We start from the raw sequence: 24,262 nt of genomic DNA, 5'->3' as shown, positions 1-24,262 counted from the left end.
GCAACCAAAGCCAAATCCTTCTATTACTCTGAATGTCTTCTAAGGCCAAAGCATTCACGTGAAAGCCACTGCTGATCTTTACACAAGTCTTTTAAAAGATGTTCCTGATTAGGTTGGATAATATTGCATCGTAAAAAGGTGTGAAGCACTCAGCTAGCACAGGAATGAAAGCTGTACAGTGATGGTTGCAAAGCGCCACTAGCAGGTTTGCAACAGTGTTGATTCCACTGATAACCACATTATGTTTATCAGTGGTAATGATCTTTGTCTCGTTTTGCCTGTTTACCCTCAGTGAGACACTGTTTTTCCCCTCAGTATCTCAAGGCTTGAATTCTTAACTTGATTTCAATGAGTGCTTTTTATTGCTAATACTTCACTGATCTCCCCTTCTCTCTATGTTTTTTTCTCCCCAGATAAATGAGTTAAGCCATGTTCAGATTCCCATCATGCTCATGCCAGACGACTTCAAGGCATATTCGAAGATCAAAGTGGACAACCACCTATTTAACAAGTAAGGTCTTTTTTAACAATATTATATAATCATCGTATTTTATTAACATAAACCTGTGAAATATTATTTAGAACCTAGAGCATCTCATAAACTCTGTCTCTGTTTTTATTTATACACACAGGGAGAACATGCCCAGCCATTTCAAGTTCAAGGAGTACTGCCCTCTGGTGTTTCGAAACCTCAGAGAGAGGTTTGGCATCGATGATCAGGACTTCTTGGTAAGAAACATCATCCATAAACATATCTGAACCTTGTGTATCTAATAAATGTAACCCTCCGGTGCTATAAGATCACTGAAACACTTCTAACTATTAAAAAAAAAACTAATTTGATCACAGTCCTATTTAGGAAATGATTGCACTTTTTTCCTTTCCTCCTTTTGTTTCAGGCTTGATTTTCTTTTTTCCACCCTTCCCTAGTAAAGCCCCACTCCCAGTGCAGGCAATGAGTTGGCAGTATTTGGAGGTCGTTGTGTCCCAGCTCAGTGCAGCTGTCCTTCTCACATGTTTACATTAGGGTCCGGCTGGCTGCAGTGAGTGGGCAGTTGGGGGTGTTAAGACACTGGCCAGTGCAAAGAAATGTTGTGACATACTCGACGTGAAACTACTTTTCACCATGAGGCACTAGTCACATTGTGGTCAAAAAGGTTTATTGGTTTACATTTTGTTTTGTTTTTGTCCTTGCTCTAAAGGATTGTTGGTATTTGTCTAATTCCATTGGTGACAATGGGTTCCACCAGCTGTAGACTCTTTTGATGACATGCACAGTAACCATTAGTTTTAATGAGCAATGCTAGCAGTATTGGGAGGGTAACTGAAGTGCAAACAGATTCATCGGTTTCCCCACATTATGATAAATGTCTGGTGGAGACAATTACTAACTAACATTGGGATATTCCTTTGAAATTCCTTTTTTTTGTTTTTATCTATGCCAGCCTCAAGCAAAGGGCCTCTTAAACATTTCAGGCTGTGACATAAACACCTCGATGTTACACCAGGCACTGGACTGTATAGTGGGCTGCTAGGGTTCCATGGTTTTATGATCCTGCAGAAACAACGCATTAAAAGAAATGCTGCCAAACTGTTGTTTTTAGGCCGTACGTGCCAGCAAAAGATGCTATGACTTGAAGAGGGGAGAGTGCACTGAGGGCAGAGGACATGAGGAATTCTTGGAGAATGAGGCATTGAGCCAGGGGTGTTGGATCATGTTACTTTTGAGCTCCGAAGTCTGGGCAGCAGCTGTTTGTGTCTGTGTGTAGGTTTGGACAGGGAGCAGGCATAGGGGTCACAACCCCACATGTTTAGACTGGAGAGTGGAAGGTGGTCAGACAACAACGGGTGGAGGCAGGACATGCAGCATTGTGGGAGCCATTCAAGTACATTCGACTATTTCAACTGTTGAACCAACTAATAAAATGTGTACTCGTAGTTGAATAAGCATTATTTTCTAAAAATGTTTTCTGTATTAAGTGTGTACTAACATTCATTGCTTTCTGTCCTTTCCCTGTGTGTTTTCAGAACTCTCTGACACGCAGTGCTCCTTTGAACAGTGAGGCGCAGGGACGGAGCGGGGCCCGCTTCCACACCTCTTATGACAAACGCTACGTCATCAAGACCATAACCAGTGAGGATGTGGCAGAGATGCATAACATTCTAAAGAAATATCATCAGGTAATAACCAGTGGTTGCGTTAGACTTTGTCATTTTGACTGACGGTGTCGTTTACATTTTAAAATGATAATAAAACTTGAGGCTAAATGCATATTTAAAGGTGGAGCCGTGATTCTCATCCAATACATTTTTTGTCAAATTCAGCAAATAGCTCAATCACATTAAATACCTTTTTTGTTTGTTTTATACATTCAAAGCTTTTATTGGGGTTTTTGAATTAAGTAAAAAACAAAATCTTTGATTTTGGAGTGAGGCCTGAGACAGCGGCACACACAGTGGAAGCGCTCGCAGTACTGTATATGTGTGTTTTTTATAATTAATATACCGGACAAGATTATGGAGTGTGTATTTATTTATTTGTGTTCATAATAATATGAACAGAGAGACGGCACCGACCGTGCAGTCACTTTTCATGTCAACACACAAAGCAGATGAATTATTCTTTTCCCCGTATTTCCCGCGGACAGACAACCTCTCATGGCCCTCTTTATTTAATTCTGAAGGCTGAACCGCACTCTGCTGCCATACTGGACACTGTACTCCCCAGACTCTCTGATCGTGGCATTTCCCGATCCTGTAAGCACTCTCTTCAACGGGACAAATCACGCTTCATGCGCTCCTTCTGCACCAGCAGCGCAGCTGCTCCAAAGCCTCCGTTCTGTCTAAAGGATGGACGGCCTTCAGATCTTTCCGTCATTTAAAAATGTAAATAAAAACTGTCCTCGACCGCCGGTCATAGCAGCTTATCTTACAATAATGTTTATAAACACCTTGTGTCTTTCTGCATTACAAACTGACACATCGGACCACAGAACGCACGAGTCAAAGACTTAAATCAATGATGCTTTGACAGCTTTTGCTCTAAAATATTGATTTTGGTTCGGTCAATAGTGCGAGGGTACAAATTCTTACGATTTCCTCGTCCAGCTGTTGTTGGAGCACTCTTGTCTATTTATCACCTTACAGTTCATCACAGACTGATACTAAGCCATAAAGGTATCACTAACAAACCCTTCTTTCTCTATGCAATACTACATGCACAGAGCCGAACATTCATATTCCTCGCTCTCTTTTCGTAGTTCATCGTGGAGTGCCATGGCAACACACTGCTGCCTCAGTTTCTGGGGATTTACCGGCTCACTGTGGATGGAGATGAGACCTACATGATTGTCACACGCAATGTCTTCTCTCACCGCCTTTCCGTCTTCAAAAAATATGATCTCAAGGTAGGAGGGGAAAACGGATTAAGAATATTGGAAGCAATCAAATGAAAAGTGATGAGATGGAATATGAATATTTCAAGAAATCATGTAAATTAAATTTATAGTTGCATTGTAGTAATCCCCTTTTCCCACTCACTTTTTCAAGAACCTGTTGCCACTGATCATCTGAGCTTTTGGTGCAAGAAGTATGGAATGTTTATCATGTAGTTTGTGTCTAATTTCCTTTTTTGTTTGTTCCTAGGGTTCCACTGTGGCAAGAGAGGCCAGCGACAAGGAGAAGGTACAGTCACCTGTCAGCCGGGTTCCACTGGTATACATACCCACATAGCTTTCAGCTTCAGAAGAGGCAGGGCCTCTTCTCCTTTACTGTACCCTTTAAAGAGACAACAATGATAATACAAACCCAGAGTGCTACAATTTAAAAGAAATGCATCAAACTATCACAACAGTTAGAACCATGTAAAAAAGAAACAAGGTAATCCCATTCATGCGGCCCTCGTCAGTTTTTTTAAATTTTATTTTTTTATACAAATGCTTACCAAATATGAAATTAATTGAACACTGAAGTCCTGTACTGAAAATGAGTCCGTTAAATAATCTGATTGAACCTGATGTCCATTAAAAGCCATGTGGACAATTATAGAATGAGCGAGAACAAACTGTGTTTCCGGGGGTTTGAATAACCTACACAGCTTCAAACCATTCCAAGCTTACTGTCATCACCCAAATGGCCAAACTAACACAACTTTGGTGTGTGATTTTGTTTCCCTTTGGGTAGAGATGCCAGTAGCACATGTCCATCTCCTTTAGTTAGCACCTACTTCATCACCCCATTCCCTTTCTAGCCCCTGCACGCTTTTTATGTCTCTTTAATTTGCTTCATCCTCTCTAACCTCGCTTCTGCTGTTCCATCAGTGCCCCTGCCCGCTGTTTGTGTGGGAAAGATTGAGGTGTATGTGTCTGTGTGTTGGGTTTAGAGTTGTATTTAATCAGATACCTGTTCATAATGTGTTTTCTTTATAGGTGTGTGTGTGTGTGTGTGTGTGTGTGTGTGTGTGTGTGTGTGTGTGTGTGTGTGCGAATTGTGCTTCCACTTAAAATTGTGTTAGCTAACAATTAGAATGGATGTTTATGCAGATTGAAACAGTGTATTTTGTACGGATAAATGTCTTGACCTTTTGAATGATGGAAGTGCCTAACAGCGTCCTTGAACACTTTGACTTTGACCTGACGGCTCAGCGGTATTGTAGGGGGATGGTTGTCCAAAGTGTTTTATTTTTCATTGCATGTTTCCAATCGTTGCCCTGCAAAGGTTTTTCTGATTATGAAAAAGGTTTTTATATGAGAGCGTTACAGTTTTGACCCAGAGGGGTTTATACTTTCCAACAGGTTTTACAGGGGCTTAATCGTGGGTCACCATGCAGTGAGGCATGGAAGACTTCAGGGAATCCCTGAACTAAATATATCCTTCTGCAAATGGAAGAAGAAACAAAACAGCATTGGGTTTAAAACGGATGAATGGAAAAACAAAACAGCTGAGGATTACACACACACACACACACACACACACACACACACACACACACACACACACACACACACACACACACACACACACACACACGTGAGGGTCCTGTGTGACCTCTTTTTGCCTGCGGCTCAGCTGTGTGAGAAACACCATTTACAGTCTAGCAAAAGAGGAGGAACAGGTTACATTTTTGTCAAGCTAACCTGAATGAAGATGTTATTTTCCAACACACTGACTACCACTGACTCTTAACTCACAAATTATTGTTGTTGCTGTCTGTGGGGAATTCTGTTGTTGTTTTACCTTTTCGGTGAAATGCAGCTCATACAGTAATAGACATTATACAGTAATTTCCTCCATAAGTAAAGCCTTTCACTAATGTACCTCACATGCAGAATGCAAAATATACTACATGATCTCACACATACTTTTGAATCTGCACACACACGTTCTCTCCAAATTTACAACAGGTCTGAGAGTCACAACTAAGGCTCAGACATCAAAGACACGGATCTGACGAGAGACATGCTGGTTTCATCACATGAAACACTTTTGGACAAATACACACTTGCAGATATGCACCTGCACTTACCTACTACAAGTGTTCTTTCCTTCCAATAATTCTGCAGTTAAGTCCAGTATGTGAACAGTACACGAATGCTTGTTCACACTAGTGTGAACTCTCTCACACACACAGTGCAGCTGGCCAGTAAAATGGAAGGAGAGGGTGCATCATGCCAAATGAAAGGAATATTATGAGTCAGAGGGTAGATTGTGTGTGTGTGTGTGTGTGTGTGTGTGTGTGTGTGTGTGTGTGTGTGTGTGTGTGTGTGTGTGTGTGTGTGTGTGTGTGTGTGTATATGTGTGTGTGTGTGTGTGTAAAAAAATGAAACAAATCTCCACACACACTCAAACAACAAGCATGGCAGGTTTCTCTTCTGACTGCATGACCGTCTCCCTTTCCTGCATGCGTCTGCATGGTTTATAATGTTTTTCTGCATCTTTTTGTAAAGTTGCATTATTTCTAACACATTTCGATGTGTATGAACACCAGCTCTATTCTGTTGCACATTGTGGACATGTATTTATTTATTTTTTTCCATGAAATACATTTTGCAGTTAGTAGCTGCTGTCTCAGGGTTTTGGCGATCAAACGGCAGCAATTGGCTTTTTAACACAGTTTATGGACAGCGTTATGCCAAGCAGTGGGTTGATGCGTTAATTTTTTTTACTCTCAAACTGGGTAAATAGGTTCTTATTTAGGCCCATCAAATCACACTGCTTGCTTTATTCTACATTACTTTTGTTTGTGGTTATCCACAAAGAATCGGTTTATCACCCATTTAGGACACTGACCCACAATTTAGAAAATGCGATCGCAGTATTTGTTATGTAACCTGGAAAATGTAGAGGTTTTTGTTATTAGATAGCCGCTGGTCCTTGGTTTGTGGAATACCACCCGTCTCTGCTTTATCAGATACAGTTGTTTGATGTTTTTGTTTATTCTCGTCTCTCTCCTCACGCCAGCACAGCTGGTATCTCCTGTGGGGCAACATGGCTTTAATGTGTCTGTATGACTGAGTGGGAACTGTCTTGATAATTTATTAGTAGCCCTTTGCCTAGTAATTGTAATACTCTTTTAGAACTAGTACCACACCTGAATAGCAAAACACATGTTCGTAGAATGCAAGTAGTTTACGATTGCTTGCTTGCTTGCTCTTCTCAGTTCCAGCTCCTAGCCACCTTTGAGCAGCGCTGCAGGCTGCTTCCTTTCTCTAGCAGGCATTCACCAGTGGAAACAGTCATGATACCAGTGTAGGCAGACCAGAATCATGCATACATTGAATATAAATACAATCCTATTGACTAACTAAACTAAGAGCATGAAAATAGGGTAACTGCAAAAAGTTTATCTACGGATCTTCCGCGTTCATGCCCTTTTCAACCCTCTACCAATTTGAAAAAACAATTGTGTTCTGTTACATTTTAAACACTTTGCCTTTACTTCCAACTTCCTTCCTCTCTCCTTTCTTCTCTCCTCTCCTCCACCCCTACCGTCCCTCCTTCGCTCCCCCTTTTCTAGCAGCCAACCCAACCAGAGGATGTGCCCCCGCGGCCCAAATCTGGTAACGTTCAGCAAAGGCTGCAAACACTGCGGATTGCCACGCGCTTTTACTGCGCCATGAAACACGTAAGAGATGTAAGAGAACCAGGGCTTATATACCAGGCATGATCTACCAATCTTTTTTTATTGTTATTTTTATTTTATGGCCGAGCATTTGCGTTTCCTCGTCTTATCCAAGCCAATACACTGTTATTTAAAGGCCATATTTTGCACACTTTCCCGTCCATTTAAAGTCACCTTTTGCTCAACTTGTCGCCAAGTTCAGTTTAAGTTGCCAGACAGTTTTGTTTTAGTTCCCACCATTCACTTAACAACATGTATGTGAAACACTGGAGAGCAAGAAGTGGAGGAGTAAGGTGGCGGCCTGAATGGGAGGGACACATCGCACTGTCAAAAAAAGATCAGGAACCATAGATGAAAAGGGAACGTACATACTTGCATTCCTGGAGAATTCTCTTGCTTGTTGCTGTTTTTATTCTAAGTTTTAAAACAAAATTCTACGATTTTCTGCAGTACAAAAAATGACCTGTTTTGTGTACGCTAACCACAGCAGTATATAAAACAGAGTGCCTGTTTTCAGTTTCTGAAGAGTTCAAATCAAGATGGCAGAAGATAACATGTCCTTGCTCCATGTCTGACACCCCATTGCAGCCAAAACACTTTGCTGTGTTAAATATAAGCAGTAGTTAGGCAGCAGGCAGTAGTTGAGCTGGTGCCATGGGACTTTAGTTGATGGCTAGTCTGAGAAACCGTTTTTTTAGGCATCCTATGACAACTACATGTGTCTCTGTTCTCAGTTTGTTTTCTATTGTTTGGGGGACATTGTCTGTTGTTTCCATAAAATAGTCAAGCATATGACAGACAATATGGTTTGTATATTTTGCATTTAGTATAAATGCAGAAATAGTTTCGGAACATTTTACCTGAAATTATGAAATTATTCGGGCGGAAACTACAGTATTTGAAGGACATTTTTGTTTGTGCCCGGGTCACATACTCCAAAACCGTTTTCAAGAACTCTCCTACACACTCAAACAGTTGATTATGCATACATTATATTCACAGCTTGTACTGTGCTCACATATACCAATGCCAAATAACACATGAAATGCTTGACGTTGCCTTGGCTTGCATGTGGTTGATATGAACCTGCTGATTTGCTCGAAGCTAATCAACGTATTGAATGACGATTCCACATGAATAAAGAAAGTGGCTGTTGCTGATAAACAGACAAATTCAATCAAAGTCAGAGCACAGTGTTAGCGTACCACACAGGCTACAGAAAGGCATAGCTTTGTTCTTCTGACATGGCAAGACATCAAGTTGCCAACGGCCAAGATTAATTTTCCAGCCAGCTGTCGGAAGACAGAAAAGAAATGAGACGGTCTGAAAAGAATTCACCTGTCACACCGCTTTAGAAGCCTCATCAGCAACCCACCTTTTCTTCCTGCCTCCAATATATCTTTCTGTTTTTCTCCTTACCTCAATGTAGTGCACCACTCAAGAGTCGGACACATTTAATTGCAGTCATTGTACTAAAGAAAATCAGTAACGAGCCCACTGGCAGAATCCTGTGCGGGACTGGGAGAAAAAATAAGACACAATGAAACGCCTGAGAAATAAAGGGGAGTTGAAAACGACGGCGTACAAAAGATGGGTGAATGTAGGAGCAGAGGTGTCGGTTTAGGTGACAGGCCTGCAGAATGCTTTCAGGCTATGTTCACCATGTGCAGACAGCCTTATGTTGCGTCCTCATTTACTTTTTATGTTGCATTTATATATTCAGTCTAGCAAGTTGTACATCTCCTATTTCTTGCAAATTGGAGGTCTATGTCTGTGTATATATATGTGCTCAAATGTCCTATTTTGTGAGATGTATTCCCGTCTCCATCCGTGTAAAGGTGTAATCTGTATGTATGTTTGTGTGTCAGTGTGTGCCGTCCAAACTCATTCTAGTGCTACTAAGTGCTGTTGTGTTGCTGCTCTTCTCCTGCTGCCATAGAAACACTGTAGTAACTAAACTGCTGCTGCTGCCTTGTTACCTCATGTCCTGCTCTCTTTTTCCTAAGTGACTCAGAAGACCCTGTCCCTCCTCACATAGCACCCCCTACAGGCTGCTGGCAGTTCTGCAGCAGCCTGGTCATGAAGTCAATTAATCTCAGTGGACAGACACTTAGATAGGATCCTCCTTCATTCTGATACAGTATGCGCTGGCTTAACAGAGTTACAAAGAGTTTATATTGTATGCAAACCACAGTCTGGTTTCCGAGAAGCATCTCGAATGAACAACATGTATATCTTTTGTCTCAGTTCGGGATGCACTCTGTTATCAAACTGGGATGCTTTTTGGAGACCAGCCCAGTGCCAACAAGGACGTTCCATGTCTTTGATTGGACGTCCTCCTTTCGTCACACAGAGTATGGATCTACCAGATGCATTGAAAAAGCTGCCCAAACTTCTGTGCAATTTGCCACAAAAATGCTGTATGCCGTGTGTTTAATGGCACTGAGAATCCCAGTGTTTTACTGAGAGCAATATGGAAACTATGCAAATGGTGCATCAGATGGATCTGTGCCCTGCTATGAGCATGCTGCATGTACAGTGTTGCACAGTTAGCCTTGGTTTGGACTGACCTGTACCTGCCTGTATTTTGCCAGCCAACTCATTTGACTAGTAATATGTTGTATTTGGCTGAATCAGACAGGCTTATCTAACAAACCAGAGGCTCAAAGCCTCATTTATACCAAAGGGGCATTTCAATATGCAGGATTGTCTTGTCAAGCAGATTTAAACACTCTGTTGACATGACTCAATTCTAAGATTGTATTAATCTTTACCATCAAGCATTTCGAAATACCCCTTAATTATTACAGTTGATCAAGACGGCTATATGCTGTCTTTTATCCTGTGAAATGAAGTTTACAGTTTATTAAATTGTTGGTTTTCAAGTATTCGTTGGAAAAAGGATGAGGTAACTGATTCTGGTATTGCTTTTTGTAAATCTTGTCTTTCTAGTCAATTTTTGACCTCGATGTCAAATATCTCAAACAATACACAATTATATTTAGGGATTTGGCTTTATGTTATTGGATGAACTGATCTGATTTAAAAGAAAACTTAATTTTTGCACCAGAAGTCTGTCTCATTTTTCCCAGGTCTGCTGCCTACATTGTGCGATGCTTCTCATGTTTGAACCGTCTAGTTTCATGGTTTTGTTTATCTGGCTATTAATCTCCAATACTAATGGGCAGGCAAAGGAGCTGCCCACCTACAAGGACAATGACTTCATCAATGATGGGCAGAAGATCTGCATTGACGGGGAAAATAAGAAAATGTTCCTGGAGAAACTTAGGAAAGACGTAGAGGTATGTGCAATTTAAAGTTACAGAAAAGGTCCACCCCTTTCTCATATTACCCCTTTCTGTCTGTATAAATAAATTTTCTCTTTCAACTTTCTACCCTTTGCTCCCTCCCTCCTACATAAACACTCCTGTCTCCTCACTCTCTTTTATTTCCTCTCCTGTCCCACCTTCTTCCGTCATCCTTAGTTCCTTGCCCAGCTGAAGCTCATGGACTACAGTCTGCTGGTGGGGATCCACGATGTGGAAAGAGCCGAGCAGGAAGACGTGGAGAGCGAGGACAACGAGCCTGAGGAGGAGGGTGAGAGTGACGGAGGAGGCATTGGAACACCTCCCGACAGTCCCAGCAACACCTTGGACAGCACCAAGCCGCTGTCTCCTGGAGAGTTTGATCCCGCCATTGACGTCTACGCCATCAAAAGCAACGATAGTGAGTAGCCAGATGCATGTTATAATGTCAGATGCAGGCGTATAATACAACGATAAACACAACCCTTTTAATGTGAGGGTTGTACTGTACAACAAAATAATATATACTGTACTGAGAGCTCCCCCTACTGGGCATTGTAGTTCTCATTGTAGTTGCTGTCAGAAGGATTGTGTTTGTCTTATTTACCAATACCTGATTTTGCCTGGAGACACTGTGCAGATATATAGATTGTCACCCAGGGTGCATTTGTTTTAAACTATAGGTGCTCACAGGAAGGAAGTTTACTTCATGGCTATCATCGACATCCTGCAGCATTACGATGCCAAGAAGAAAGCTGCTCACGCCGCCAAGACTGTCAAACATGGAGTATGTAGCTGCATCCAAGAGCTATTTGAATGCTTCAGTTCAAAAAAAAGAATAATAACAATACATAAATGAGTATAACACTGACTTGAGTTAGAAGCCAGATATACTTCCTGTGCTAAATGACAGTCGTCTTTGTGTCCCTTTCCAGGCCGGAGCGGAGATCTCCACGGTGAACCCGGAGCAGTACTCCAAGAGGTTTTACGATTTCATCACCACTATCCTGTCATAGCCTCCAGGAGCGACAGGGGGCACAGAGGCACATAGGAAAGGGAGGGCAAATGGGGAGCAGGGCGGGCAGAGAGGTGACGGAGAGAAAAAAACATCGTGAGGCTGAATTAATAAGGTGCTGTGATGGCTTTTTATCACTCTCCTTCATGCATTCTCCCCATCCCTCCCTGTTTGTTTCTCTCTCTTTCAATGGCATGCCATGCGCTGCAGCTAAAACAGAAACGTCATTCGTTTACATTTAACCTCTCCTCTGTTGACTTTTGCTCATGCGTTACTTTAAATGAGGGTGTCGAAAGCAAGCATCCATGTCATTACGGTTTTATTTTTTTATATAATTTGTTTTTGTCTGTATGGTTGTTTATGTGGGAATATGGCTTTTTATTGCATCTAATATAACATCAAGCGCCCTGCATTTTATTTTATTTTTAGATGAAGGGGAGTGTAGAGGTCAGATTACGGCACAAGGTGAGGTTCCTCTTGCAAAGACAAGGCTTAAGCGGGACGTAACGAGGAAGTTCAAGTTCAGCCTCGCCTAATGCAATTGCTTCATTTCAGGGAGTGGGAAGCAGTCTTCCAATAGGCCAACAGCCGGACCCCCCACCCAAATGCTATAGAAGCACTCGGCCAAACCAATATTCCCATTTAGGTTCCTTCTGCATGACCCTACCTTTAGACGCCCATCCCCACCTTTTTCTTCGTGTACAGTGAATGAATTGTGCTTCTGGGTTATCCTCTTGCCACACACTCACAACAACAAACATTTCTCATGAGCTGAGATGAGTTCACTTGTTGCAGAAGATTATGATGCTTGTTTGCAGCACGAGTTGCACCTCAGTGGTTGTCTGTGCTTTGTCCCTTTCGCTTTGTTGTGATGCACAGTGATTTAAGAACGATTTTATGGGAAGGATATGTACCTAGAAATGATTTGAGCATACAGTAAATGTTGTTCACCGTCATTCCCTCTGAATATGTTGGGCATTGTTATGTAGGCCTGGTTTCTGTTCCTGTGGCAGGGAATGACCCAGATCTCGTGTGGCTGTCGCGATTAAGAGTAAGTCACTCTTTGTTATATCTTCAAATAGGGCGTCAGATTGTAACATCAACAGCCCTTAACTTTCTGTTGCCATCAGCACCTTATGGAGAAAAGAAATCAAAAAATGTTGCACTTTTATTTGTTATTTGAGGTTAGGAGCTCTTGTTCTGTTTTACTTGTGCTGCAACAAAGAGGGAAATGAACTCTGCTCTTTAAGAATTGAATCTTGAGGGGCCTGATCTCAGATCCTGTCTCCTCCTGTCCTCCTCCTTTCTCACCTGTGGGGACACTTGCTGTCAGGATTGGTAAGGAAGACTTTACTGCAATATTACACTGAAAAGTGGACGAGTTCTATTTACAGGGCTTTTGTAAACTAACCTTCCAATCCTTTTCAGAGGTGCTCTGGGGTGTCTGATTGGTGGGGCTGAGGGCCAGGCAACAGTGTGAGTGTGCTTATGTGTTCAGGGCAGGCAGAAGACTGTTTACCTCCAGCATCGTACCAGCACACACTCGATGATGGCGAACGACGTGTGTGTGTGTCAGTGTTCAAGACTTGTAAAGGGGGGAAAAGAAAGGGGAAGGCGAGATCGGGAAGAGTAGCTGCAGATGTAAAGATGCGCATTAAGTCGTTAGCACCAACAGCATCTTTCTCTTCTCCAACCTCGGAGTCTGTTATTCATCGTTGTTTGTGTTGTTATTGTTGACATTTTTAAAGGTGGTTTATCTGTGTTTGAATTTGGCGGTTTTATGAATTAACGTGGTAATAATCGTTTTGTTTCTGTTTTTGAGTTTTTTTGTATATTTTGCACAAGAGGAAAGGAACCAAATGTTACGAATACGATCCCAATTAGTTGATATAGTCTTAACAAGGGAAATGCAATATACTTGTGTGTAAGTGAGAAAAGTGCGTAAGTGCGTGTGATGTTGTGTATCACTTATTGGATAACCAACTAAAACAAGTAAAGTCGTCCTTCTTGACCATTGTAACCCATGCAAAAAGCTTCCATTACAGTATCTTTGTTAGGAATCACATTTATATTTTTACATTGGATTTTAGTCATGAAATATAGTTTTATTTTGAAAAAAGGAGCCACCATTGGGAATGAATGATGGTGGTAAATGAAGAATGATACTGCTTGAATTTACACAATACTTACAATAGATGTACTTAAAAAAAAAAAAAAAAAAAAACATTGCATGTCACAGGACTAAGTTTCCTTTTCCCTCGCTCGTCTGTGTTGTCGGCCGTTCAGGTTCTCTTTGTGTCCCCACACTTTAACCAGATTTGTGAGCTGTTCCGCGTAAAATAGTCCCTACCATGCTTTAAATAACTGTTTTTCATTGTATACACTGTGCAAGATGTGTGCCTTTATACTCCAAAATTATTTAATTTTATATTTTGTAATCTTTTTTTAAAACAATGGTAAAAGGTTATTTCAACAATAGGGTATGTACTTTATTCTCAACCCCCTGCTCAACCTTCTTCCACTCCAGCACCTCTGTATTTGAATTTGTTCATATTATTCAGTCAGTGAAACGACACCATTCGACTGATTGTGTTTTAAACAACATAACAAGTGAATATCTGTCTTGAATCTGAATATGGTGGATTGGTTTGGATTCTGTAAATTCAAACCTGTCATTGTGATTATTCAGTGTGCACAGGCGTCCCTCTCCTCCGGGTGAGGCGGCGCCTGCTGATATTAATCCCTCGTTCGTTCACGCTGGTCCTGCCTTTATAAAGAACGTGCGTGTGTGGAAGTGCATTGTGAAATGTGGTTGTGTTTTGTCGTACTCGTTCTCGCTAACTGACAGCTGCCCCTTCCCACACACCTCAGGAGTCTGTCAGCATCTTCATCACGTTTACCTTCTAACCACAGATTTCAGGAATGTGTTGTTGTTTTTGTTGTTGTTTTTTTACAAATGTTTGTCCAAAATTTCAATTCCCATCTATATAAAACTCCTCACTTCTGAAACAGGTTTATGTTCTCTTAGGTTTTGTGTAACCCAGATCACCCGTTTGTTGTTTAGGAAGGTCATCAGCTGATAGTTCATCCTGAGTCAGTGGTTAATTGATATTTCAGTGTTCTTTCAGTATTTATGGGCTGTTTTGTTTCTATTGTCACATAGCTCATACTGTACATAGGTTGTGTCATAAAGAAAACGGGGAATGAGGGAACAGAATCATCTTCTAGTCTGCTTTGCTCTGTTGGGCCCTGGAGGCCTCCCTGTAGTCATATCAGCAAGTAGAAAACAGAGCAGTGCATGCTGGGAGAGCGATTATTATTACATTTTTTTTTCTGTTTTGTTTTGGGAATATTAACTCCGGATCTTATGTAAGGAAGACGATGATGATGCCAGAACTAAACAGATGCAAATTTAATGATGATAATAACCCGTGTGCCCTGCTGCTGTACTTTGAATAATGAGTCCTCGCTTTGGTGACTTCTCTCATGAACGAGCTCCTTCACGGTAACCCCGCCCACCAGGCAACCTGCTGCCACCTTAACTTGCCAAAAGCATCTTTCAACGTCAGAACTACCACACATGAGCTTGAAGAACATTGTGTATAGTATAATGCGTGTTTGTTTGAACTGAATTTGTTTTTTTTGTTTTTTTTACATGCACTGGGAAATGGAGCAAGAGGAGTGCATCACTGAAATGTGAACTTGTCCAAAGTTATGAGAAACAACCCTGTGTTCATGTGGTTAAGTGTTCAGCGTGTTAAGGGAAACATTTGATTTACAAATGCAAATGACCGGAGGCTAGGCGAGATCTGCAGAGATGGAGAAAAAAAAATTAGTTTGGGCTACAAGGATTAAAATAAAGAAATATTTAAAAAATGTATTGAATTCTCTGAATTTGCATGTTAGATTCAAGTCCCCAGAAAACATGCCGGTCTGCAATGGAGCTTTGGTCTCACAAAAGTACTCATCTAAAAGAAAACATCTAAAAGACTTATGCATTGCTGTGTGTGTGTGTGTGTGTGTGTGTGTGTGTGTGTGTGTGTGTGTGTGTGTGTGTGTGTGTGTGTGTGTGTGTGTGTGTGTGTGTGTGTGTGTGTGTTGCAGTCTGACAATGGTTGGTGAGAGTTCTCTTTCAGTGGCAGAGAGGCCAAAATGATGATGTATGTTTATTGTTCTTCACATTTAATGATGATGATGAGAATACACTCCATTCCATAAGCGTTCACTCAAACCAATTAAAGCACTTGTTCTGCTTAACTCTCCCTCTGGTGTTTTTTTCTCTTTCTTGTTTACTCCATTTCCAATATTGTATTTCTTTATTTTATTTATTCTTCTTTTTTACACTGATACTTTACATTTTCAGATGGTTCATCTAGTTTACACACGGTCTCTGCTGAGGAGGAGATGAAGATTATTTTCTCATCCCCATTTAAATATCCTCTGATATAATCGAATATATTTCAACCAACATTTAAAGTAATCATTTAATCAAAGTTGGAGAGCAATGCATGTACAAACAAAACTGACGGATGAACGAAAACGAAAACATGGGTGTATATATATTTATTTCTCTCTTTTTTACGTGGTTTTGTTTGTTGAATCCATTGAAAAACGCAAACGGTCTTTTCACGGAGTCTGTTGTGTTTGTCTTTTTAGTTTGTTTGACAAAGTAGCAGTTATTACCTGAGGGATCCCGCGTTGGGATACTCATGCAACAAAGTAAACGGTCACTTCAGCTCCTATAGTTGCATAAAACGTCACAATTGCGAAAATCTTTAAACGATTTGATTTTGCACAAACGACACCGTAGCGACACGTCATGCTTACTTTAGTGGAACCTGATCTCAGAAGTGAAGACATTCAGAGCAGTTATATTCAGCTTATTGAATAAAAACGTCCAACTCACCTTTTTTTCTGCTTGCAAAATATTAAATGTCACAGATCAAAAAAAATGTCAATGAGACATTTTTTATTCATAAACACAAACATAAAGCATTTGTACGTAAACACATATGTATTTAACGTTTTTGTTGTTGTTGCTTTTGCTTATTTACAGAAAATTGCGGTCATAAATACGTGTCTGGTAGCTTTCATTATTTTTTAATTATCCAAATTCAAATGTAGTTGGACGAGGCTACACGAGGACCAGTTTTTAAAGATGTTTTCTTCTCTAAAACACCCCTGATTGTATCTTTGCATTCCATGGGGGTCACATTTTCATTTTCAATTTGTATAACTGCATATAATGCATGCCATCATTTCTTAATATTTTTGTAATTAAAAAAACAGGTTTGCACATTTCCAGTCAACATCAATACATTTAAAAAAATATATAGGTAAGTAAATAAACACATCTCGCACTAATATGAGCCAAAGGCAGTCTCTCATTTTGCAACGGACTATATTTTACCATTGGTTAACGGCAAGCTCTCCCACAGGGAAGGCTGTGATCAGGTCGTGTTTTCGATCTGGTTTGTGGTTTGATTTTATTCCCTGTTAAACGCGACCATTGTAGCCTCTATTCGGTTATATCAACCTACGGTCTGTATTTATTCATTTAAATACAAAAATAAAAAACCTCTCCTGCTTTTCTATAGCTGCTTCAATTCACTAGACAGAAAACATTTTCATTGGAGACCTAAAAAAAAAAATATATATATATATATATATATATATATATATATAGTGTACGGATATCAAATCATGAGCTGGTTGGAGAGGGGGAGGGGCTGGCAGCTGCAGGAGCATGTTCAGATCTCCGCTGCGGTGAGAGGCGGAGGCTCATTTGCACCGTCAGTACAATGTGAAGAACAAGCAGAGACAACCCAGCAGACAATAAACAAAGAAAGGCTTGCCATGTGCGCTGCAGCTGCTGCACACGCACACGCATACACGCACAAACACACTGTTGAGCTGCACTGAGGAGACATGGCCGCCAGGGGGCAGTCGGACCCACGCAACAGACAGATGGAGAATCATAACGTTGGGTGCGATGCAACATGAAGATGCATTATGCGCTGTGCTTCAGGGAAGCTGCTGTTAGACGAGGTTCTTATCGAGAGTCCGCGAGCAGCCGCCTGCTGAAGGGTCTGTGCAACACACTAAGTCTCAACTATCTTTATGGTGGCCGCTGTGCTGAACCTGACCTTTGACCTCTTATAGGGGCATAAGAGAATCGTTTCCATGAAGCTTCATGAAATGTCCTTTATTTATTTCCATGTTGAGGGTCTCTTACACAACTTATGGTGACGATGTCAGCATAATATGATCTATGTAAGATGCAGTTACTGCCAACATGCATTTAAAGATGTAAAAACAAAAGAAATGCACACAGACAAGATAAATAAAAAATTGGAAGAGTCAAATGGAAGTTTTAAATTGGCATACATTTATTGTAAAGGCATACATATAGTTCATCTCCACGTGAACATTTCAACAAGATGTGTGTTTTGAACTCAAGCTGGTTGGAAGCTCTCTAACCGCTCAAGCAAGACCTCTGAGTAGTTAGGAGAGTAGTACCTGAAACACACACACACACACACACACACACACACACACACACACACACACACACACACACACACACACACACACACACAACCTGTAAATATCCAGCGCTGTGTTTTCTGAAGGATATTTTGTATAATATACACAGATTTACTTTTTACCACTAACCATACAGCAAAATTCTGATCTCTAAATTTGCTTTCTACAAACGCAATTTAACCTATTTAATGTGTTTGTATACATAAACTTGATTCTAATTATACTGAGTATTTTTCTTAATTTTTTTCTCTGAATAAATGCTAAAAAATCATAATCATGTTGTTATGATTGTTAAAGAACGGAACGATGGGGTGGAGGAAGAAAACAGTGCTATAAATGTGCTGCACACGGCTCTGAAATCATTACAGTGTATACCGGTCATGTCATAAATCACTCCTAGATTGGTGTTTACAGCTCTCAGATGTGTTCCACACACAAGGCTTCGATGTCAACAAGGTGTGTGTGTGTGTGTGTGTGTGTGTGTGTGTGTGTGTGTGTGTGTGTGTGTTTGTACTGGCGAGAGAAACACACCTGACTATCTCTTCAGGAAAGCAGCTGTTGATGGCGTTGATGTGCTCCTGTAGAGGGGAGCCCGGCTTGGCCTCGATCTCCTGCAATTTCTTCAGCCCTCCGCTGGTCACAAACAGACGGCGAGCCTTACTGTCATGAGGCAGCACCTTTGATGGAAGGGAAGACAGAGTGTTATAAATGTGTACAATCTTAATCATTACATTTTCAGAATGCATACTTCTGATGTTGTGATACCAGTGGTGGACGCACTACCTTGCTGAACTGGCACACAACGTGTTTGAGGATGTTGCCTGGGACGTCGTAGAGTAGCGGCTCCAGACCTGGCAGGTAGGTGCACTTCTGCAGGATGCTCTTCAGAGCCTTCTTGCTCTGAAAAGTAAAAGGAACGATAAAGTCATAAAAAGCATTTTCCTTTCTCTCTGTGTTTTACCAAGTGACCACCAGCTCAATATACAGTGTCAACTGATAAAATTGTACAAGGTACATGCTGACATCCTGAAGTTACATTTTATTTATATTACACACACACAAACATACACATTTTATTCTTTGTTATTGGGATAAATGTTGTTTCTTTAAGTTATTGTCTTTTATGTGTATGGTATGGCACAGACATATGTTTTTTTTTATTATCCTGCACACGTTTTCTTCATTTGTTCGTGTTTTGTCTTTTTTAATGTGTTTTCTTAATTTTCTGTTTGTTTTCTCTCAGGGTTTCTCTCTGTAGTTATTGGCCAAAAATAAAGACTAGTCATCCTAAATCTGTCTGTTTTTGAGAGCACATAGTTTCACTGTGATTTCAGTTGGGATACAAACACTGCTTAAGATCCCATTTCCACAGGCTCACTGCAAGTCAACCTGCAGAGCTGCAGCTCTTACTTTGGCCTGCAGGTCCTCGGAGCTGCTGGCGTCCATGTAGAGCTCCATCAGCTTGGTCAGGAGGTCAGAGGTGGCCACTGCCTTAGCGTGCTCAGGAGTGTGGTGGCCTATCTGGCCGATGGACCAGGCTGTGGCGGCCTTGATGTGAGGCTCCTGCTCCTCGGACAGACACAGAGCCAGCTGGGGCACGCCCTGCAGGACAGGAGGAGACACAGCATGATGGGCTGGTTCAGTCACATTACCTGCAGTATATTCTGGACCTGAAGGAAGGTCTGTGGATTTATTGTCACACAGCTTTGTCCACAAGAGAGATTACCACCTTGGAGAGAATGACGGCCATGGCAAGGTTCTCACTGTGAGCGGCCACATATCCCAGCATCATGATCCCGGGCAACCGCAGGTTTCCGTAGCAATTGCCCAGATAGTCGATCACAACTCCAATGCCGCCGCAACTCACAATCATGTGGGACAGCTGGAAACACAGACCCAGATTACTTTGTGTCCAGACATGCACATGTGTGCCTCTACAAGTGTGAGAGAGCGCCGTACCTCCGGTGTGTGTTTCACCACCTCCCTCATCAGAGTGACGACGTTCTTCTTGACATACTCATCTGGTTCCTTGAGGCAGGCCAGCGCCGCAGGGAAGATCTCAGCCTCGATCACCATCTCCGCCAGGCTCTCTGAGTGTTTACTGATCTGACTGAGGGCTGAGAACACCTGCCTCTGGGTGGGTACACAAACATGTCAGAATTATTGCCAGAGCTCATGCATATGTTTCTAAATTCAACTACAAGCTTCATGTTGTACATTTCTAAAGCCAGCGGATATGCTGGAATCTCACTGTTATTCATTAAATACATGCTTCTATAAATGTCACATTTATTCAATGTTTATTCAATTTATTCAATATTAGTATTACCATTACAGCTGTTCATTTTGTTCTCCTATTCTGTCTGGGTGGGATTCCTGCTTTGCACTCTTTTTTGTTTTTTTGAAAGGGCTCTACGAACTGTGATTCTCAAGCACTTCTATTTAAGTAATTATTTTACTCACATGTTGAGTGACTACAATGGTAATTTGTACTAATAGTAACATTTTACTCTGTAATGGAGAATGTTTCCTGATATGTATACCATTTTTTTTATCTCTGTATTTTAAATTTAAAAGAATGTGAAAATGTTGGTCTAAATCACAATTAAATCAAATAGACACAAAAATGGATATTTGTCTCCTTGTCCTTTCATTCACCATCTGGCCCGATGACAATTTCATGTGATACATTGTGATTTTATATATATATATATATATATATATATATATATATATATATATATATATATATATATATATATATATATATATATATATATATATATATGTGTGTGTGTGTGTGTGTGTGTAAAAAAGCCCTTTCATCCATTTTTACTTGGGGTCTTATATATATATATATATATATATATATATATATATATATATATATATATATATATACTGTATGTTGTTGTTATTTTTGTTTGTTTTAAGACAACGTTTTCACAAATATGCATTTAAGGGTTCTGCTAAAATGATATATACTATTAAAAAACAGCCCTCAAAAATAGCATAGAGCACCTAGGTTACATGGTCATTTAGCATGCATTATTTTTACCTTATTTGGCAAGCATTATTTTTATGAAAGGAAAAGCTAAATTAAGAAAAATGATCAGTTGCTGCAATCTCATAAAACAATCCAAAGTTCATCCTATTATACATCACCAGCTGAGTTAAAGCAGCAGCTGTTTAGGTGTGGCTGTCTGCTGAGCTCTCCTACCTTCAGTTTGGCGTCTGGGTTGAGGATCATCTGTGCCAGATGTGCGATGGCTCCGTTGTCCACCACAGTCTGGGCGAGTTCAGGTGTGTGCTTGGCGATGTCGCTGAGGGTCGAGGCCGCGATGCGTTTGAGGGCCATCTCAGGCTCCAGAAAACACAACACCAGCAGGGGGACGGCACCCGCATCCACGACCGACTGACACAACGCTGCAGTCACAGAAAGAGGTGGGAAACGTTAAAGCAAACACATAAAGGAGAGAGTGCTGACCAAGAATTACTCTAAGCGTGTCAGTGTGTCCGCCTTACATGCATTGTGTCGTGTGATGCAGCCCAGAGCCCAGACAGCGGCCTCCTTCACCCCGGGGTCAAACTCCTCCAGACAGCCGACCAGGGCATCGACTCCCCCGCAGGCCACCACGGCCTGGGACAGCTCAGGGGAGTGCTTGGCGACCGCACGCAGCACGAACGCTGCTGCCTTCTTGTAGAACCTCTGCATACACACGCACACACACAGACACACACACACACACACACACACACACACACACACACACACACACACACACACACACACACAGATACACACATGTATTGGCATGGCCCGGAGAGAGGTTTACACCGACATGAGACTTCAATTATGACTGAGCTATAGGCAGTTGTATTGTTCCATGATATGATGACAAATATCAACTAGAGCCTGGAATGAGATTTGAAATATTTCCCCAGTGTTTTAAAAAATTAAATATAGTTTTTTTTTTTTTAACATCGTGATTCAATCGTTTCATGTATCCTGTTCTGTCCTCGTGTTTTGTTCTCATATACTTCAATTCCTCATTGTCCCAATAGGCTACTGCACGGGTAAGAATGGGAATAAAAGGGAACTTGACTTTCATATTTAAGGAAGGTGACAAAATACATAAATGGCCATAAGTCATTGTTATATTACACACACAAAAAGGAATTATTGTTTATATGTTTTACATATGGTTCATTAAGAGCTTCCCCACAAACTCTTCGAGAGAAAACAAAAACATTTAAGTCGTTCTCAAGTCTCTATGAACCCAAACAGACCATTTGCATGTTGTCAACCCACCCTTATACAGCTGTAATTGTGATTTTTGTTTTGTTTTAAAGGTTCAGTGCAGGTTCATTAAACGTAACAAAATACAGTCTGAATCGTGTGCAATTGTATGCTTAAGTTTCTGCAATGTCCCATTAATAACAAGTTAGACCTTGTCCGTCTTCTCTGAAAGAGCTGAGTGACAGAAAGGGACAGAACAAAGGCCCGGTTGCTCTCGTGGTAAAGGGCTCTTAGGTTCTGAAGTAGGCCCCAGGCGAGCTGCCAAGTAGCCCAAAACACACTCTGACATCCAGGGGGCTGACCCTGATGGCCTGCAGGCCCTCCCTCCTGTCCCTAACTCAGACAAACACACAGATACAAACACACCAGCCCCTAAAAATGGAGTTGGACTACATGTGTGACCAAAGGATGAGCTACTGACATTCTGCGTTGCCAGAGAGTGGACCAGCTCCGGCAGGATGTCCGCATTCACCACGGCTTCGGCCAGGTCATCGCTGTGGTCGGCCAGGCGTCCCAGAGCCAAAGCTGCCGTCTGCTGGATGCTGGGGACCGCATCCAGCATGAGGGGACGCAGCATGGACATCACACCTGCAGGAGAAGAGAAGAGTTCACACCTGGAAACGGCAGCTCAAGCTAACATGAGCCATCGGTTATAATCCAGTGTTTGTTTCTTACCAGCCTTTTGAAGCATGTCCAGGTTTTGTGGTCTGGCTGCCAGGTCAGCAACCGTTTGGGCAAACTTAAACCTTGATTTCTGATACTCCTCAAAAACTGCAAAACGGAAGGAGAGAAAGACAGTTTGAGAAAGAGAGAAAGACATGTTGACAGTTTGAGAAGGAGAGAAAGACATTTTGACAGTTTGAGAAGGAGAGAAAGACATTTTGACAGTTTGAGCTCATGGATCTCACCTTGAATGATCTGTCGTTGACTCATTGTCTCACTGAAGATGTGTTATCGCAAATTATTGCGGATTATCTGCACAGAAACCACTTTAAATGTATCGCAGGGCTCAATGAATGCAGCGTTCCTCTCGGCTTGAGTTGTTGTCGTTATTGTCGCCGTGGCAACAGACAGGAAGCAGAATGCCCCGGCCGAAGATCGTGTATTGAAAAGATGACTCACCCCGGTACTTTCGCAATCCGCTCGCAGCTCGTGAAATATGTCCCGCGTGAGAGCTTGGTGCCGCTTCCTCGTCTCATTTCCAGTCCAGCGGCCATTGGCTGCTAAGTGAACTGCACAGCATGGCGTTGAACGTTTTCTCGTGAAATACGTGTTCAACTGCATGGCTTGCCTGGAGGAGTTTGTCCCCATGTGAACCTGTACGAGTTCCTCTTGTTGCCCTTTGCTGAATCCAAAATGCCCTTTGTGGACAAAATAAAGCTTATTATTATGATGATGGGCTGTTGTAAAATGTGTGCTGATTGGAATGTGGTCAGTCCAAACGTGATCCTCTCTCTCTCGGTTGGTGAGGGTCTATTTGTGCTGTCTTGCCTGCAGATGAAAGAACAATAAAGGCAATGATAACAATGTGTAGAAATTGCAATAAAAAAAGTAGGCCTATGAATGGAAAATAGGTCCAATCGGGCAATCGGACATATCACAGTTTGGTCATGTTATACAACAGAATGCTTGAGTGTAACAAGTCTATTTTAGATGAGCCGGTCCAGGTCTGATGATTTATCACAAAGTCTATTGCCTGGCCCTTTTCTTTTTCAAAGTTAATATTTGATGTAGCCTCATTAACAAGTATTTCAACATTTTCAGCAAATATGCGGTGTGTTGTTGATTCCTTTGGTCATGCTTTTACCGGAGGGATCATTTTCATATTTAATTACAGTTGCTTGCCGTATTACACTCAGTTAAGCCTCAAATATTAGATACGTATGTGTATTACATTTGAATGAGCAAACATTTCGTTGTATTGTATCTATAAGCCTGTTATGAGGTAATTTCACTTTAATTACATTTATTTTGCA

General features: G+C 41.3%; 2 protein-coding genes across 2 annotated transcripts; one reads left to right on the top strand and one right to left on the bottom strand.

Moving 5' to 3' along the window:
• Window positions 1–431: 431 nt before the first annotated feature.
• Window positions 432–11,441, top strand: pip4k2aa (phosphatidylinositol-5-phosphate 4-kinase, type II, alpha a; the record flags this gene model as incomplete). The annotated part of the gene is made up of 9 exons (XM_079233959.1): window positions 432–511; window positions 633–729; window positions 2,029–2,181; window positions 3,261–3,407; window positions 3,646–3,684; window positions 10,309–10,422; window positions 10,606–10,846; window positions 11,109–11,212; window positions 11,361–11,441. Exons 1-9 carry the CDS (start codon window positions 447–449, stop codon window positions 11,439–11,441), a joined length of 1,041 nt encoding a protein of 346 aa, XP_079090085.1. The 5' UTR covers window positions 432–446.
• A 6,454-nt stretch (window positions 11,442–17,895) lies between these two features.
• Window positions 17,896–23,219, bottom strand: spag6 (sperm associated antigen 6; the record flags this gene model as incomplete). The annotated part of the gene is made up of 11 exons (XM_079234425.1): window positions 17,896–17,959; window positions 18,518–18,663; window positions 18,770–18,886; window positions 19,397–19,588; window positions 19,716–19,868; window positions 19,946–20,119; window positions 21,207–21,412; window positions 21,512–21,695; window positions 22,708–22,874; window positions 22,962–23,057; window positions 23,195–23,219. 11 exons carry the CDS (start codon window positions 23,217–23,219, stop codon window positions 17,896–17,898), a joined length of 1,524 nt encoding a protein of 507 aa, XP_079090551.1.
• Between the last annotated feature and the right edge of the window lie 1,043 nt (window positions 23,220–24,262).

This window comes from Taurulus bubalis, assembly GCF_910589615.1.
Source record: "Taurulus bubalis genome assembly, chromosome: 18".
Lineage (NCBI taxonomy): Eukaryota > Metazoa > Chordata > Actinopteri > Perciformes > Cottidae > Taurulus > Taurulus bubalis.
This window is presented reverse-complemented; position numbering and strand designations above follow the sequence as displayed.